Source organism: Chrysoperla carnea, chromosome 3 (assembly GCF_905475395.1).
Source record: "Chrysoperla carnea chromosome 3, inChrCarn1.1, whole genome shotgun sequence".
NCBI lineage: Eukaryota > Metazoa > Arthropoda > Insecta > Neuroptera > Chrysopidae > Chrysoperla > Chrysoperla carnea.
In genome coordinates this window covers 82,278,517-82,296,780 of record NC_058339.1, presented here as the reverse complement: position 1 = coordinate 82,296,780, position 18,264 = coordinate 82,278,517, and the positions used below count along the sequence as shown (strand labels likewise).

At 27.5% G+C, this 18,264-nt stretch overlaps 2 protein-coding genes across 2 annotated transcripts in view; one reads left to right on the top strand and one right to left on the bottom strand.

The window, feature by feature from the left end:
• Window positions 1-18,264, top strand: part of LOC123296888 (dendritic arbor reduction protein 1) — a 379,251-nt gene that overhangs the window by 152,035 nt on the left and 208,952 nt on the right. The window lies entirely within an intron of this gene.
• LOC123296885 (chymotrypsin inhibitor-like) lies at window positions 8,242-9,655 on the bottom strand. The gene is made up of 2 exons (XM_044878582.1): window positions 9,377-9,655; window positions 8,242-8,589 (listed from the first exon to the last, which is right to left on the bottom strand). Exons 1-2 carry the CDS (start codon window positions 9,528-9,530, stop codon window positions 8,420-8,422), a joined length of 324 nt encoding a protein of 107 aa, XP_044734517.1. The 5' UTR covers window positions 9,531-9,655; the 3' UTR covers window positions 8,242-8,419.

Sequence of the window (18,264 nt, the reverse complement as noted above, 5' to 3'; positions counted from 1 at the left end):
TTAATTTCAAGATATTTCTATTTAGAGGTTTCATATTGCATACTTTTGGCTCATACATACACAAAAATGAATAAAAAGTTACTAACCTGCTCCTGTAACACACTTGAAAAGTGTAAAATTAAAACGTTTATTTTCAGAATAAAGATGCAATTTAAAAGAATATGGAACTGATATTATTGAAAACCTTAGAATGGATTAATAGAGGCTTCTTTAACAGCTCAAGGCTTTTAAAAGCATTTTACGTTGGATTTGATATTGATATCGTTTCTAAATTTATCTATTTCTAGCTAACATTCTAAAGAGGACAGTTTTTTTTATCTCTCATGCCTCAGTTTCATAAAGCTTTTTTTTTTAAATCTGAACTCATGATATAAATACCAAAAGGACTAACAAGTAAAAATTACAAAATTTAAAAAAAAAAAAACCTTCTTAAAAAAATCTTCAAACATTCTCTATTAAATTACTTTTTTCCTTATAGCCTTTTCCTAACTGAGCCGATTTTGAAGATTATCCCCATTTTTTAGTTTTTTCGGGTACATAACGCTAAGCTCGCACTTGAAAGTATGTAATCCTACTAAATTTGGGCCATACTTTTCAAATTTGTGGTTAAAATTAACCTAGCACTAATAGGTTTCAAGAATGTGGAGGTCTGGTTTCGGAATTAAGCACATAAGTGATAATTAGCGAAAAACTGACATCACAGCTGAAAAGAATGACCCAAAATTAGTGGGTTTCAAAAAAAATACCAATAAGATCGGATCAAAATCGCCTGTGTTATAAAAAAAATCGAATTTTTTAACTTGATGACGTCATCAAAATTCAAAATATTTAATTTTGCTCTATTACATCGAAATTTTATCCAATTTTGATAAACAAAGTATGTAATCCTACTAAATTTGGGCCATACTTTTCAAATTTTTGGTCAAAATTAACCTAGCACTAATAGGTTTCAAGAATGTGGAGGTCTGGTTTCGGAATTAAGCACATAAGTGATAACTAGCGAAAAACTGACATCACAGCTGAAAAGAATGACCCAAAATTAGTGGGTTTCAAAAAAAATTCCAATAAGATCGGATCAAAATTGCCTGTGTTATTAAAAAAATCTAATTTTTGAACTTGATGTCGTCATCAAAATTGAAAATATTTAATTTTGCTCTATTACATCGAAATTTTATCCAATTTTGATAAACAAAGTATGTAATCCTACTAAATTTGGGCCAAACTTTTCAAATTTGTGGTCAAAATTAACCTAGCACTAATAGATTTCAAGAATGTGGAGGTCTGGTTTCGGAATTAAGCACATAAGTGATAACTAGTTAAAAACTGACATCACAGCTGAAAAGAATGACCCAAAATTAGTGGGTTTCAAAAAAAATTCCAATAAGATCGGATTAAAATTGCCTGTGTTATTAAAAAAATCGAATTTTTGGAACTTGATGACGTCATCAAAATTCAAAATATTTAATTTTGCTCTATTACTTCGAAATTTTATCCAATTTTGATAAACAAAGTATGTAATCCTACTAAATTTGGGCCATACTTTTTAAATTTTTGGTCAAAATTAACCTAGCACTAAAAGGTTTCAAGAATGTGGAGGTCTGGTTTCGGAATTAAGCACATAAGTGATAACTAGCGAAAAACTGACATCACAGCTGCAAAGAATGACCCAAACTTAGTGGGTTTCAAAAAAAATTCCAATAAGATGCGATAAAAATTGCCTGTGTTATTTAAAAAAATCGAATTTTTGAACTTGATGACGTCATCAAAATTCAAAATATTTAATTTTTCTCTATTACATCGAAATTTTATCCAATTTTGATAAACAAAGTATGTAATCCTACTAAATTTGGGCCATACTTTTCAAATTTGTGGTCAAAATTAACCTAGCACTAATAGGTTTCAAGAATGTGGAGGTCTGGTTTCGGAATTAAGCACATCAGTGATAACTAGCGAAAAACTGACATCACAGCTGAAAAGAATGACCCAAAGTTAGTGGGTTTCAAAAAAAATTCCAATAAGATTGGATCAAAATTGCCTGTGTTATTTAAAAAAATCGAATTTTTTAACTTGATGACGTCATCAAAATTCAAAATATTTAATTTTTCTCTATTACATCGAAATTTTATCCAATTTTGATAAACAAAGTATGTAATCCTACTAAATTTGGGCCATACTTTTCAAATTTGTGGTTAAAATTAACCTAGCACTAATATGTTTCAAGAATGTGGAGGTCTGGTTTCGGAATTAAGCACATAAGTGATAATTAGCGAAAAACTGACATCACAGCTGAAAAGAATGACCCAAAATTAGTGGGTTTCGAAAAAAATTCCAATAAGATCGGATCAGAATTGCCTGTGTTATTAAAAAATCGAAACTGCCTGTTTTTAAAGTAGTTTCACTGTTCAAGCACAGCAACCACTGAGTGTATAATATTAATAAAATACTATAAGGAAGTTGTCATATACCGCGTCATTTCAAACTAATTCAATTAATCTTGTACATACTATAAATGTTTAAAAATTCTATAGAGAAATTTTATAGTTAAAAAATATTAATAAAATTAATTTAATGTAATCATTTAACGTATTTATTTTATTAAATATATTCTTATTGAAATGAAATATTGCTATTATTGTGAAATTTTATCCATTTCAAATGGTTTATACATACATTCATACATTTTTTTTTATTTTTGTTTGTTTCAGGTTAGAGAAATTATTTATGTTCTATTTAGTTTCTAAAACATATAAAAATTATTCACTTGTTTTATTTTGCTTTGTGCCCAAGAAATTTTAATTCTTTTTGCATGAGTTAATGTAAATAAGTTTTAATTATGTGTGATTGTTATACCATAAAAATTTATGAAGGTAGAAAATTGAGTTGGAGACCTGTTGAAGATAAAAATTCCTCACCAATGAGTGCCCTCATCTAGAATGCGATTTTAATTCATTTTTCTTTTTCTCAATTTCCCAATTTCCTTCCCACTTGATAAGCATAATACTTTTACAATTTTTAATGAGGTAGCTATTTGAAAATACGGAGTGTACCATTAAGAGCGTTCGAAAACATCATTAAATTTAAAAAAAAAATTTTAAACACCATTACAAAATACAATAAGTGAGGTTTTTTCTAAACAAATTAAATTAACCATGTAACCACATCAATTCTTATATAATTTAATGAAGTTGCGGTTACAGCGTACAGCATACTTCCATAAAATAATTTATAGTAACGTAGACGTGTGCAAAGAAATCAATTTATTAATAATAATATCCAGGAATTTGTATGATAACTGGGCACTAGTCTTTTCTCATCTCTTGGTAAAAAATTTCAATTGTTTTTTTTTTTCATAATATCGTCAAATGAATCAAATATTCGTGAACTTTAGCAAAATTGTCTTGAAAAAATAACTAAAATTTTAACTGATTGGTATAATTTTCGTAAATAACCTTCCAGTTTCTTTGAAAGTATATTATTTCTATTAAAAAATATCCCATTTTTAAATGGTCTTGTAATTCCGCAGCCCTGTACTGATTTGACATCATTAGGGATTTTTTAATGGGAACAACATATTTCTATCTTGTTACATATTTTGAAAATTTTAAAATTGAAATAATTGGATTATGTTCACTGGTACTCCTTCTTTGAATTAAAATCGATAACTTCTTTTCGGAATTGAATTTGTTTACAAAATGGTGTTCACTGTCTAAGCTTTTCTACCAGAACCACTTCTCTGAAGTAGCAAACCCTAGGTAGATATCCAATTCATCCTTCAAAATAGCTTCATTCTTTTTTTCGGTGTCTGGTAAAAATGAATTCAATCTTTTCTAAAGAATTCTAAAGAAATTGCTTAAAAATGAGAAATATGTCTAGAAACTAGTAGCGATTCTAGGCAGTTTTGAAATTCTAAAAGGTACCTGTACGGTTTTTGCTAGATAGCAACGATTTCAACGAAAATGATGAAATTTCCCAACTAAAGTCATAGCACGTAATATGCTTAAAAACCATCAGCTATTAAATAAATCGTCACTATTTTCAATTGAAAAATAATTTTTTAGAACAAAGCTCTTATGTACTTTAATGCCCAGGTTATTGTAGTTGTTTCATTATCGGTATATATAGGATTAATTATATTTTTCAAAATAAGAAATCATTTTCAAATACGAATCTAAAGACGGAAGTAATATTTATTTTAGCGGTTCGTTGTGTTGTGTGTAAAAATGAATTGTTTGTTGTTATTTCAACAATAATAACGTAAATAAATAATAAAATATTAAGTTATGATTATTAACTTATTTTGCTTTAGGATGTGATGTATAAACATATAAAAAATGTTTAATAAAGTGTATTTTTATTATTTATATGAAAATGAATAGAATATTTTAATTTATGTACATCATTACGAATATCTAAAAATGTAAAGACACGAGCCACATACTATTATAACAACTGTGTTCCAGTACCTATTATAGTCCAAGAAGCACGGCTTTGTTAAACTCCTGGCAGAAACTTTATTGGAATTAGCTACCATCTTAAATGTCAGAAGTTTATTTTATACATATTCTCTGAATAAATATCTGAAGAGGAATATCTCAGTTTTGAAGCAAGTAAGCATTTTATCTATTGATTAATATTTCAATATAGATAGTTTAATATTTTGATTTTTAGTACCATGGAATTAGTATTGGAATTAGGAATTAATATTTATCAATACAGACAACAGATATTTATTTTGAGGATTGAGGAAAAATAGACCGGCAAAAAAACCCAGAAAAAAATCTGGGCTAAACACTTCAGAACCAAACCAACACCTCTATAGTCGAAAAACCGAACCCAACCAACTTGTTAATATAGAATTCTAGTCTATAAAATTTTCGGTCTTTCTTTTTTTGGTTCTTCTTTTCTGCAACCTGAATATTTGAAGGGATTTAGATCTCATAGATTTCATCATCTGTTAGAATTTCGAATTGATATTATGTTGAAAATATGATCTCGCTCTCGGACTAATACAATCATATCCTCACAATTTATTTATATTAATTTTTTTAAGTAGGTGTTTAATATTAAAAGAAAACAAAAAATATTGTTAGAACAGTTCTTACATAAATAATAATAAAATACCTTAAGATGTAGTTCTTTTTTTTGAACTAAGGCGATTGTATAAAGTCTTGCACAGGTTAAAACTGTTAAGCGAGTTATATTCGGATCATTAAGGTTTATTTTTTTTAGGGTATCCTAATAACATTTTTCCATTTTAGAAATATAAATCAGGAGTCCCAAATGTTCAAAACAATATTCATCAAAATGCTCTGTAGTGTTATTGAGTTAGGTCTTCACAGAAAAATTTATATTAGAAAAAATGTCTTCGGGAAAATATCAATGGTATTATTTTCAACCTAACTTTGTATCAAGTGCATACCAAAAAAAATACTTGTCGCAAGAACATATGTTCTGACCCTGGAACCAAGTAAATATTTTTTAGATTCAAAAAAATATTTACTTTCACCCTATTAGCTCAGTTGGTTAAGGCGTAACCAATTCCGTCCGCGGTACGCTTAGGGTAGCGGGTTCGATTCCCGCAGTCGCAACAAAATTAATTTAATTAATAAATGTGATGGGCGGGTGTAGTGGATGGTATACGCATGAAGAGGGTGCACTCAGCCACTGAAATTGAGGATCTGATAAATGAAATTAACAGCGGAAAGGTGGTAAAACACATATATGGTATCACAATGGAATCTATAGCCGAAGTGTGTCCTTCATGGACACCCAATATAACCTAACCTAACTTAACCTATTTACTTCCTATACTTTAATTTTTAAGCAGTGTAATTCCTATTTATTTAAATTAAGTAATAAGATCGTTGAACCAGGAAATATTTACTTGTTATAAGAACATCAGTCGCCAAGTTAATGTGTGTAAAACAATTATTGGGTGAAAGAACGTCGTACCATCAATATTTTAAACATTTTCGGGTAGATGAAAGGTTCTTTAAAAGTAGAATTCAGGGCTCTAATTTTCGCCTCTGTAGATACGGAACTCTGAAAAAGAAACTGTAGAATCAAATTACATAATTGCGTAGGAAAAGTTTAATGATATTCTTAATGGTTGAAATAATTCAGTAGTTAAAACAATTTTTTTTAAACATGATTAAAAATATTTCTATTTTAATATCAAATTTTATTTAAATGAATTAATGTCTTTTTCCGTATTTAAAAAATATATTAAGGTTCACGTTTATAATATTTTGTGAGAATAGAACAAAAATTTCAAATGATTTATACAAAGAAATTGTTATTTTTGGTACAAACAAAGGATCAAAAGATCCTTCAAATTAAATTCGATTAGAATTGAAAACAAAATTCCTTTGATTTTTTTTATATGGATTAATTTTTACCCAAAAAATGAAAAAATCCATTTCAACTGAGTATATTTTCTGAGATATCGTCCAAAGTTCTTAAGAGCAGTTTCCCGAATCAAATTCAGAGAATTTCTTTGTGGGTATACAGATTTTTTAAACTTTTTGGCATTTATTATTTTTATTTAAAATTTTATTTGCAATTTTCTTAGTTTACCGTGACGATTTTCTGTAAACTACAATAGGAAGAATATCGTTTAGGTGACTTAGGGAAAAATGTATTTTGTATTTCGAACTGCTGGAAGCTACTTTGAAAAGAAGAGTCCAATCAAAAATTAAGTTCCATCCAAACACCTCCAAAATTTCACACTAATCCAACAGAAAACAAAACACTATACTCAAGGATTTATGGAAATATAAAGTTAAATTATACATATAAAAAGTTAAACTGATATTTTGATTTCCGGTAAAACAATGGAGAACTTTTGTATCATTAAGTTTTTTTTTGTCTTTGAAATCCAAAAGAAATCATAATCACCACATTGTTCTATAAATTCCAACCCATTTGGTCGTTTTTATTTATTAATAACAATAATAAAATAAGAAATATATAATTTTTTTATTTTTCAAAAATAATTTTTCCACATAACAAAACCGCCCTTTATTATATTCTCTTGTTGATTGAATTATTGTTATTGAATTTTTTTTGTTTTTATTCCTCCGTAGGTAAATAATTGTTCATGATATTATGGTCTGCTTTTAAAATGTATCATTAAAACTAGAGACTATTGGATTCACGATTCTCTATTGTTTTCAAATCACAGGTGATTCGCTTATTATTTTGAACTCGTGTCTTAGAAAAATGAGAGACAATAAATTTATTGATTTTATAAATCAAATAAAAGAGTTCAACATACTCAAATATATCTACAAACATCTAGACCTTCCAAATTTTGATGCAGAACTTCTTGCGTTTGTATACATCGATAAGGCTCTACGTGAAGGCTTTAAACTTTTTTTTGTCTTCTAAAATATTGCTAGTCATATTATTCTTAATATATTTTTGCAACCTTGATTGCTTTAGACTTTTATCATAGACCTTTTCATCGATTTGCTTTTGTTTCGGACAGTTCTCAAAACACTATTTAACGTAAGAAAGTTAAATATATTTTATCTTTTTCAAGCAGCGCTTTTTTACAAGAATAGAAGATATAAGATATGTTTTTACTTGATTGAAAACAGTCCGAAACAAAGAAGAATCATTTTGTAAATGAAAAGCCCTATTTTTGGCGAATCGTCAATCCATATCCTTGGAAACAATTGCTGCATTTAATGAGTAACTGTTTATGACGAATGACATTTTAAAAAGCAACAAACGAAATCACGTATCTTTTAAGGTGATTGTAAACCTACGGTATTGTAAAAAAGTTTTGGTTTATTGCACGGTACATACATATAAACCAAATACATGCTTTGTAGTCAAATAATGTGTTTTTTATAGCTTTACAATACACCGCAGCTACAAAACTATACTATCTATTGTGTGCAAGTGCTGCCTATAAATTTGATAATATAGATATCACTCTTCAATCATCAATATTCTAAGTATAGTAAAAAATATCCTTTAAGATATTTTAAACATTTTTTTTAAATTCTTGGTATTATCATGGATAAATTAATTATACATTATTTTTAATGTGTGATTTATAATTTTAAAAAATTTTTGAAGTAAAGCATAAATTTTAATGACACATATATATATTTTTATTTCCTAAAAAATTCTCGCAATTATAAATATTTATTTTCTTATCAAAATTAATTGAGATTATTATTATTTTTTTGTTCAATCTAACTAGATATACATACAGGAACAAAAATATATTTATTTTGAAAATTAATTTATATATTATTCATTTTTGGTATGTGTCCATAACAAATGTTCGTTCAATGTCATCCAAAGAAATTTTCACATTTATCAGCTAATTTGATCGAAAATGGACATAAACCACTGTCCAATGGTTCATATAGTGGAACTATAATTACAATATTCTTGATTATATTTAGCATTCATTTGCAGGAACACATCGATCTAAACGATTTCGTAGGAAACCATCTTTACAAACACATCCTGGTGTACACGATAATATGCACACTTTTGGATCAGGTATTGCACATGTTGGCTCACATTCACGACATCGCCGATATTTTTCATTATCTCGTTTTGAACATTCTAAAAAATAAATGACAAAAAATTAATTTATGAAATCCAAATTTGATCAGATCTTGTTAAAAAAGTAAATGTTATAAAGAATTTAAAATTAAAATTAATTTTTGTTTAATTTAATAAAATTTCCGTAATATAATTTATATTTTTAGTTCTCATGCGATGAATCATAAAAAAGAGTGAGTAATCTCGGTTTTAGTTGGGTATGTAAGCAAAGAAAAAGTTACTGAAATGATATTTTTATTTCTCAAATTTGACAGCCATTTTGATTGTGATTTTTGAAAAAATTTTGTTCTAAAAACGTTTGCAAGGGTACGGCATTGCTCTACCTGATTTTGTCCAAGCATATGTAAGTCCATAAGAGACTTTACAGGGGTTCATTAATTAAAAAATACTGGGCTCATCAGTTAACACAACTTAATAAACCTTTTTATGAATTTAATGCAGCTAAACAGCCTCTGCAATGGACGTAAAGATTTATCAAAGGGGCCCATCATTAATGTTTGAGTAGAAACGATAATTCTTGTACCTGCCGCTTCATCACTAATTTTTCAAGATGAACCATTTAATTTCAAATTTCTTCTTCATGTCATTTAAAAAAATTTATTAACAATTTACCAGTTTGAGTTTGGTTTAGCCTCTGTTTTGAGTTACGGATCCCTAAAATTATTGTTGATACAAACATGCAATATAACCGGCAAGTATTGCGTGTTATAAACAAAATTTTAGACGTATATTATTGTTTTAAATACGCGTTAAACGAGATCCTATTCAATGGATTTTATTTACATACCTTCTTCGAAAACTTTCGCCTGACAATTTTCAAAATCTGGACTACGATGATCACATCGTATTTGTTGAGTTAAATGACCATTATTAAACTGTTCACCAGACACACTTAAAATTGTTACACAAATAATCGATAAAACTAATGTTAAACGCATCATTTTTCCAACAAATTTTCCACGTACGTAGTAGCTAATAAGTAAGTGCTATTTGCTTTTTGATAACAATAACAAGTTAATTATTGATTTCTATTAAAGTATGTATAGTTCTTAAGTCGGTTTCAAACTGATTTATATTGAATACAATATGCTTGTATAAATTTTATACAATTTTTAAAATGACCTTGGAAAAATTATTGTAATATAACATACAAACTTTATAATATTGGAATTCCCCAGATTCTATTGTTTCATTTTTATATGTAAATCACCCTAGCTAGTGGATGTGACGATTCATATAATTGAGACGTCATCAAAAAATTTCTGCTAGTATTTCCAAAATTTAAAAAAAAAAATTTTTTTCAGTTTAAATTCGTAAAATCAATGCTTAAATAAAAAACAAAAGTAAATATCGTATTTTTATCAAGTAACGGGAAAAATTCGGACGATTCGTATTCGAACGATTGAATAATCGACCGGCAAAACATTTAAAATAGTGAAAAAGAAGTGTCATGTGCATTTTTTTTTTCCAAAAGATGCCGAAAACTGCGGGACTTATCGAAAATGGTGTTACAAATACATTAACAGAATAATAAACTTTTAACATCGTCGATTCAGCACATTTTTTGTACTAGTACTACAAAAAATAAAATTGTAGTCGCGAATAAACAAAATTGCGGCTTTAAAGTTTTAAATACTGTTTAATTTAATTTGCAGCTTGCTGAGGTTTTGTGGTGTGAAAGTGTCAATGGCCTACATTATTTTAAAAAGGAAATGGTATTGTCTACCTAAATGAGGTGTTGCCATCCAAATTCCATGAACCAAAGTCTAAAATTAAACTGAAATCATATTGATATCACATAGCGCTTTGTTTTGATTTCAAATTAAAAATGTATAACTTGATTGCCCTATCTTTTTCAAGGCACTGTTTTGATCGGACTAATTTTCACAACAAATGTAAACAAATTGATTTTTATCAATAATATCAATTGAAATAGCCTTCAAACTCTTTAAGGACAGTTAAAAATAACAAATAATTTCTTGATTAGAAAGTTTTCCTCGGAAATCTTAGCTTGTATTTTTCCTATGATCTTCTTGTAGGTTAATTATCACACTTTGCATAACTGCTTTTTCGAAGTGTCTAAAATTGTATTGTTTTTTTTCTCTTGATATTATTTTTGCAGGAATGTTTGAAATTTAGCATTTATCTTTCTTGAAACCTAAAAATCATATAAATTGAAGCTTTAATCAAAAATTAATTTTACAATAAAATTATTTTTTCTGCAATTAATTTATCTATTCTCATACAATGGAATTACAATTTCACGTAAAAAAGAAATTTAATTTTTAATTTAAAAATTAATAATTTGTATTTTATTTTTTTTTTGAAAGTAGATTTTAAGAAAAGAAAAGACACCAACAGTACCAAAAATCTTTCACAATAATAATACAATAATTATAATCGTCCATTGTATGATAATTTTTTATAATACAAAATCATAATCGGTTTTATGACATTGACACATTGGTTTGATTAGTTTGAATGAGGCCCTTTTGATAACAATCAATAATTTATATTTATTTATTTATTTTTTGGAGAAAAAAATAATAATCAGTTGTGATGTTTTTATTAAATTTGTTGGTTTAGTTTGAAACGATTATCGAATGTATCGTGTGTTCTCATTCAAAAAATTTGTATAGAATAATTTTTTATAAAATCGATAAATCTGGAAACATAAATTCATTATCGGACATCCGTGCTGTTCAGATCGAAGATTGAAACCTTTTGGGTAATATATTTGGGTAATTATTTTTGTTTTTCAATATATACATAGTTAGTTCACTTTTGCTGAATTGTTTAACTATTATTATTGTCACCAGAGGGTGATATCGTCCGAAAAAATTTTTCAGACCGATAGCTTAAGTATGACGTTATCATGCTCATTTGAAAATGCAACATTTTCGAAGAAAGTCGTAGAGGGGAAGTTTGGTAGATTTGACAAAAAGAAGCCATTCCCGAAATTTCAAGTATGTATAGATTATTTAACAAAATGGGTACTGCCCTGCGGACTATGACACATTGTCAATAAAGGTTTTTGTATCGAAATTTTATTATCACAAATCTAAAATTTTTACATTCTTCGACTCAAAATGTATATTTCCGAGGAAAACTCAACGTTGATTTCTTTGAGATTATTATGATTGATTTTAAAAAAGTAAATATTATATTTGTTTTCGAAAGCGAGAGCTGAAATTTCCTTTACGTGGTATTTGTAAGAGTTTGATTGACCCACACATTTGGCGCCTATGCTTTAATAATATTGGCTTGTAATAACAAAGAGCACGTAATAATAAAGAATTTAAAATTATAAATTTTGTATAGATATTGTGTTCAAAATTAATCGGATCTAAATATTTAATCCATAAGTTGCATTTATTGATAAATATAGTATTATTTATTACTATGTAAATATTACATTAATTTCTATTGAATACAGTGAAACTTGTGAATATGATTTTGTGTCATTTAATTAGACGGTCAAAAACTGTATAATTATTCTTAAAAATTTGAGTGTCTTTCTCCAACTTCTAAGTTTGAAAGTTTACTTAAAAGTTTGAGAATATATTCAAAAATTTTATTCTCCTGGAATATCAAAACAACCTCAAATATTCAAATGTTTTGGTTGTGTTGATATTCCAGGAGAAGTATTCCAGAAATAGGAGAAATACTTCCTTTTTATTACAAAGGATAGATGCTTCCGCTAAAAAGGAACTTTTTATAGCAAATAATTATAATTTTTGTGAAAACAATTATCTCCTTTTACATATATTCATAATTAAGGAATACATAAAGGCTTGTGTGAGAACAGATGTTGAATTTTCGTTCAAGTAAAAAATTTATTTTAATTTATCAGAAGTTTTCCTCTAAGTTTCAGAATTACGAAGATTTACATTGAATGTTTTTATATACAAAAATCTCAATTCGACTAATGTTAATCGAAAAATTCTCAAATTTATACATGATAATTGGACGAAGCCTCTGTATTGCTATGTTATATTCAAAGACTGTTAAGGAAATTCTTCTTAAAATTTCATCTCTTTATCACTTTGGTCTTTTAAAGCGGTAATTTTGTTCATCCCGTATATAAAAAAAATGAAATGATTGGCACTGTTCCATTGAAATTCTTTTAAAATTTTACGTGAAAAAATAGACGATAAACAAGAAAGTCAAAATGCATTTAAAAAAACATTTGTATGCGTGCCTTTTTATGGACCACCGTGTATATATAGCATTAATTTCGAGTAGCAAGCTGTATGTCTTTTAGAGTGTTAACCTAGGCTCTTAAAATACTTAATAAATAAGTATAGTTAGATATGTATCTTTATAATAAGCTTATTTTGAAATCAAACAGCTACCAATTATGTGGAAGGTATTATCAAAATATCACAGCTCCATACTCATAATAATATAAACATTTATCTTATAAACTATACAAATACCATCTTATACAAAATATTATGTATTTCTAGTTAATCAATCATCATTATTCATTTTTTTTAAGCTAAAATACGATTCGACAGCATTTTGAAAGTCATTATTTGTATTATTATCTATTAAAAAAAAAAAAAGATTTGGTTATAGTTGCAAATAATTTAATTTAGTGAAAGCCAGTGTTTGTTCTTTGGAATTATCTGCAACAAGTCAAACAGACGTTGCCCTTAGATGAATGGTTACGTTATAAATCACCAGAGAACTACAAACTAAAGCTCAGTGGATCATACAGTGGATGGAATCTCAGGATTAACGCAAGAGCCAAAAAAAACAGATCCGTGCCAGCTCTATCAGAGGCATGGCTGTAAACTGTAGAACGCCTATGAATATTAATCACAGGGTTAACACAAATGTCTAACACCCCGCAGACCCATTCAACTCGACTCAATTAAAGCCATGGCCAACACGATAATCACCTGTGTTTTTACAAACTAAAATAGATTGAAATTTATATAAATAAGAGAAAACCTAATTTTCAAATTTGCATGTTCGTTATTATTATTTTGAACATCATTTTCGAAAGATTTGTTTTGAAGTTTTTCATTTAATTGAGTACATTCATAAAATCGTAAAATTTTGGCTTTTTAATTCAAAATATGTTTTATCTTGAGAAAACTTTGTTATAAACATGCATAAAACGAAAAAATGAGTCTTACTTACATTCTTTCATACATACAAAATAATCGAAAAATCCAGTCAATTTGGAAGTCAAATTTTTGTGTTTGTTATCACTCCAAATTTTAGAGTTTGTATTAGAGTAAAAGTTGTCTATTACTTTACTCAAGAAACAGATTTGTCCGTGACAACACTCGCGTGTTTTACCACCTTTTCGCAAATTGCTTCAGCTCCTCAATTATTTTGATAGGTTGTGCACACATTAGTAAACTATTTTTTTAACAATTTAGCCATCGAAACCATTAGTTGGCTAAAAATGGGTGATAGTATTTACTATTATTCATAATTTATATATTGAAGTACGAAAAAAAAAAAACAATAAAATATTTATGTATGTGTAGTAAATAAACTGAATTTGCGACTGCGGCTTAGTAAATAAACAATTCTTTAAGGTACGCAGGTACAGATAACAAATAGACAGACAAGTAATTGCTGTGCCTGTAATGTTTATGTGAAAATTACAAAGAATTGTCACTATCGTATCTGAAAACAAATAATAATGTAATTAATATGTTTAAAACTGTGTACGTTAAAAAAAATATATAACGGGTGTTCTACGAAACAAGATACTATTGATAAAAGAAAACACTTCGTTCGGTGAAACCGAAACTAGAGGATATATAAAAAAAGAACGAGAGGTGTCATGGAATACCTGGTTGGAACTATGTGCCTTTCGTTATTCATTATGTATTGCAGAATAAGAATCAAATGTAGGAATAATTTAATTTTCTATTTTTCTTGATAAGTCATGACAAATTTTTAATAATAACGATAAATTTTAAATAGTAGTTATCGTTTATTTTCACATTTTAAAAGTGTAGATAAAGTTTTGTACGATATACGTGTGATAAGGCATTATTAACGTACTTCTGCGGTTGTCCAACTCGTGCTACGCACTCGTTGTGCATATTTAGCAGGCATACGTTAATAATGCTTTTATCCCACTAGTATCGTTAATATCATAATGGCTGGGTTTCTTTTTAATTTTATTGGTAAATTACCAGAGATAATTTTGTTTTGATTACTGTTTTTAGTGATCAACACAAAATATGTTTTTATGAACAATAATCAGAAGTTGCCAAAGATCAAAATAAGAAGTTATTTAACAAAGTAGAATTAAAAAAAAATCTTTGTATTAATTTATTTAAAATAAGTGGAAAACTTTTTTTATTTTTCAAAATATCTGCGACATTTGTTCACAAAATGAATCCTATTATCAAAACTTCATCAAGGACATAAATTTGTAAAAAAATACTGCAATGTTTTGCGTTTTAATTGAAAATGAAAAAAGGACCTTACGTAAGTGAAAAATACAAATAGTTTGGTCGTAAGATCCGTTATAAATAACCCAAATAAAATTTAATTGAAAATCGTCGCATTTTAATCAAGACTGAAAATTTAGCACTTGAAAATGTGTGATGATTTTCACTATCTAATGATGAAAATTCGTGTAAAGTTTTGGGGCAACTTATGGGATTAACACTGTAGATAAGTATATTATATATTTTTATTATAATATCTGTTTTCTATGGTACCTTATGTGAATTGTAGATATTCTCTTATTTAGACAATACATATATATTTTATGAATAAGTTGTATAAGTAATGTATTTAAGTACTTAACTCAGTCTGTTAGTCTACTCTACGTACGTATACGGTATAGAACGTATGCACGTAGTGCTAATTGGTTATTTACATCCTTATTTGTTTCATTCATTAATGAAAATTATAATGAATTTATATTTTATACAAGAATGTGTGTATATTTCTGTTAATGGTTTGAAAAACAGCGACATTCTGAAACAGACATTTTTATTAAATTGCGGAATCATTTATAAGAAATTAAAAAAGAGTGTACGGCCAAGCACTCCGTGTCAGATATTTTACAAATAAATTAGGACATACTTGTTAAACTCGAGAAAAAGTTTATAATTCGTTTTGTATTAGCATATAAAAAATACAAAAACTGTACCTCATTTTACAATCGTAAATTAAATTCCCCATTAAACCCTTTCATAACAAAGACAATCGAAATGCATATTGATTAATTTCGGGAAGTTAGGTTGTACGGGGTTGTCTTTTCATGTCTACTATCCCATGTAATACAAGATTCGTTAACTACCGAAATTTTATAAATCAATGTAACGCTGATCTGTGCATTTCCCTTGTCTAAATTCCTTGTTTGAAAGAAATATCCAAAATTACCGGTATTAGATTTCAATTAAAGCTATTTAAAGTTTTTTAGTTCATTCATGGCAAAATTATAGGGTTTACAAAGAAACTGTTTACAATTATACAATAATATTAAATGAAAAATTACTAGCATAGTAGCTCCTAAACGCAAGAACCGATTTCGTTTTTGTTTGAAAGGTAATTTGATTGAGATTGTTCTTACCTATGTTTCAAGAAAATCTGCCCATTCACTAGACGGCTATCACCACTATTAACTTTAAACTCGCCCTAAAAAATAAAATCAAAATTGATCCATCCGTTTAGGAGTTAAAATGCCACAGACGAGCACACAGATTCATTCAACACTCTCAACACTCCTTTTTTTTTAATAGGGGATTAAAAACATTGTTTATAATTTAATTTGGAAGAAATTATATAATTTCTTGGCTTAAGTAATAAGATCGTTGACTCAAGAAATACTTACTTTTTATAAGAACACTAACAGCCAAATGAATGCATTTCCTTCAATCCAGGATTTTTTATACTGTGCATGTATTAAAATAGAAATGTTCAGAAATTCAAAACGTATTATATACACGATTTTTCTAAGCGGATATGATTGATAAGGAAACAATTATTATAAAAAATTTAGGATTAAATAATTATTAATTTGATAATAGTTTTTGGAAAATTGTATGAATTCAGTGTAAGTAGATTTTATTAAATTTTAAATATTTTCCGACAGTTTTAATCGCAATAATTTTTATTTAACCTATTATTCGTCATATTTTTTAAGTTAACGATCATTAGAAATTTGAAAGTATGTAATAAAGTAGAAATATTCAAAAAAATTTTACATTATATACAGGCTTTCCAAAACGGATATCAGTGATAAGCGTTAAATAAAGTATTTTCGATAAAAAATATAAAATTAGGTGTTTTTAAAATAAAATAAATTCACATAATTTGTTGTGTAAAGAAAATTACAAATTTTAACAATGTTTTAAATAACCTAGAAATGGTGGAATAGTTAAATTATACAATTTATTATTTACAAATAAATACTGTTGGTGATTTTTTTTTTTTTAATTTCTTGTTTAGATAAAATATCAAATACCATAAACTATGAGAATTTTACTTAGAATTTATAATCTAAATCGATATATAAAATAAGTTTATTTAATAAAACGGGGCACTAAAGAACGAATACTTTTGAATCATGTAAAGTTGTCTAAGGATGTTGGGAAAATTACTAATGACGTTAAGCAGTTAATATGGCTGCTAAGAGTAGGCTTAAAAAAGTGCGTTTTTTAAGACTGTTCGTTCTTACATTTGCACAGTTTTGGTGTAAATTACTATGGTTTCTTAATATCCATTTATTTGACACGTTCTAAATCGAAAAGTACGCCTGCTATCGTAGTAACATTTAAATCCACCGGTTGTCACATGGTAAAATGATTTTCTCAATATCTCAAAAGTTATTTCGATCTAAAAAATAGAAAATCTAAAAAAAAGAAACAATTTTTCGTCCTATATGTTCCTAATTTTTTATGTTTATCGACAAACAATCGAGGAATTTGTAAAACCGTTTCACAAAATTATTTGGATAAGAGTCCTCTAAATTCATTATTTTGATAAAAATTGTAAAATCAAATGGATTCAAATTTGAGCATGGTTTAATTTCCATCAGTCCGATTTCTCCATTTCTCGACTACGCATGCTTACGCAACGACTACGCATGCTTACGCAAAAAGGATATCGCCGTTGCATTTTACTACTTTTACAATATAAAAAGATAATTTTAAGTTAAAAACAAAACACACACACAAATGTGTGTGTTTCTTTTCCAGTGCCCTTTATTTTCCAAATAATGAACCTAGTTTACCTATTTTTGCCCAGTTTTTATAATCATTTAATGGCTATAAATATTACAAAATAAATATGTACATATTATATCGAATTGAAAATTGAAATAAGAGATAACAAAAATTAACGTCGTGTACTTGAATATGTTTGTGTTGCTATGTTCAATTCAATCTACGTGTTAATGGTACTTGTTACTACATTCATATACATTTCTATAAAGTATTACCATATTCATATTATCAATTGTTTTCCAATTCTTGCAATAATTTTTATATATATATATAGAAAACATGTAATTATAGATGATTTTTAACTTCCCAGTATAGAGATTCTTCTTGTAATCGGTTCGAAAATCCAAATCGAAATTTTCGGGGATAACTCATGAATATTTTTGTGCTGAATGTGCTGAACAGATTTTTTAAAATTGAGCGTAGTAATTAGGACGAAGGGGGGAGAAGAAAAATGAATTTT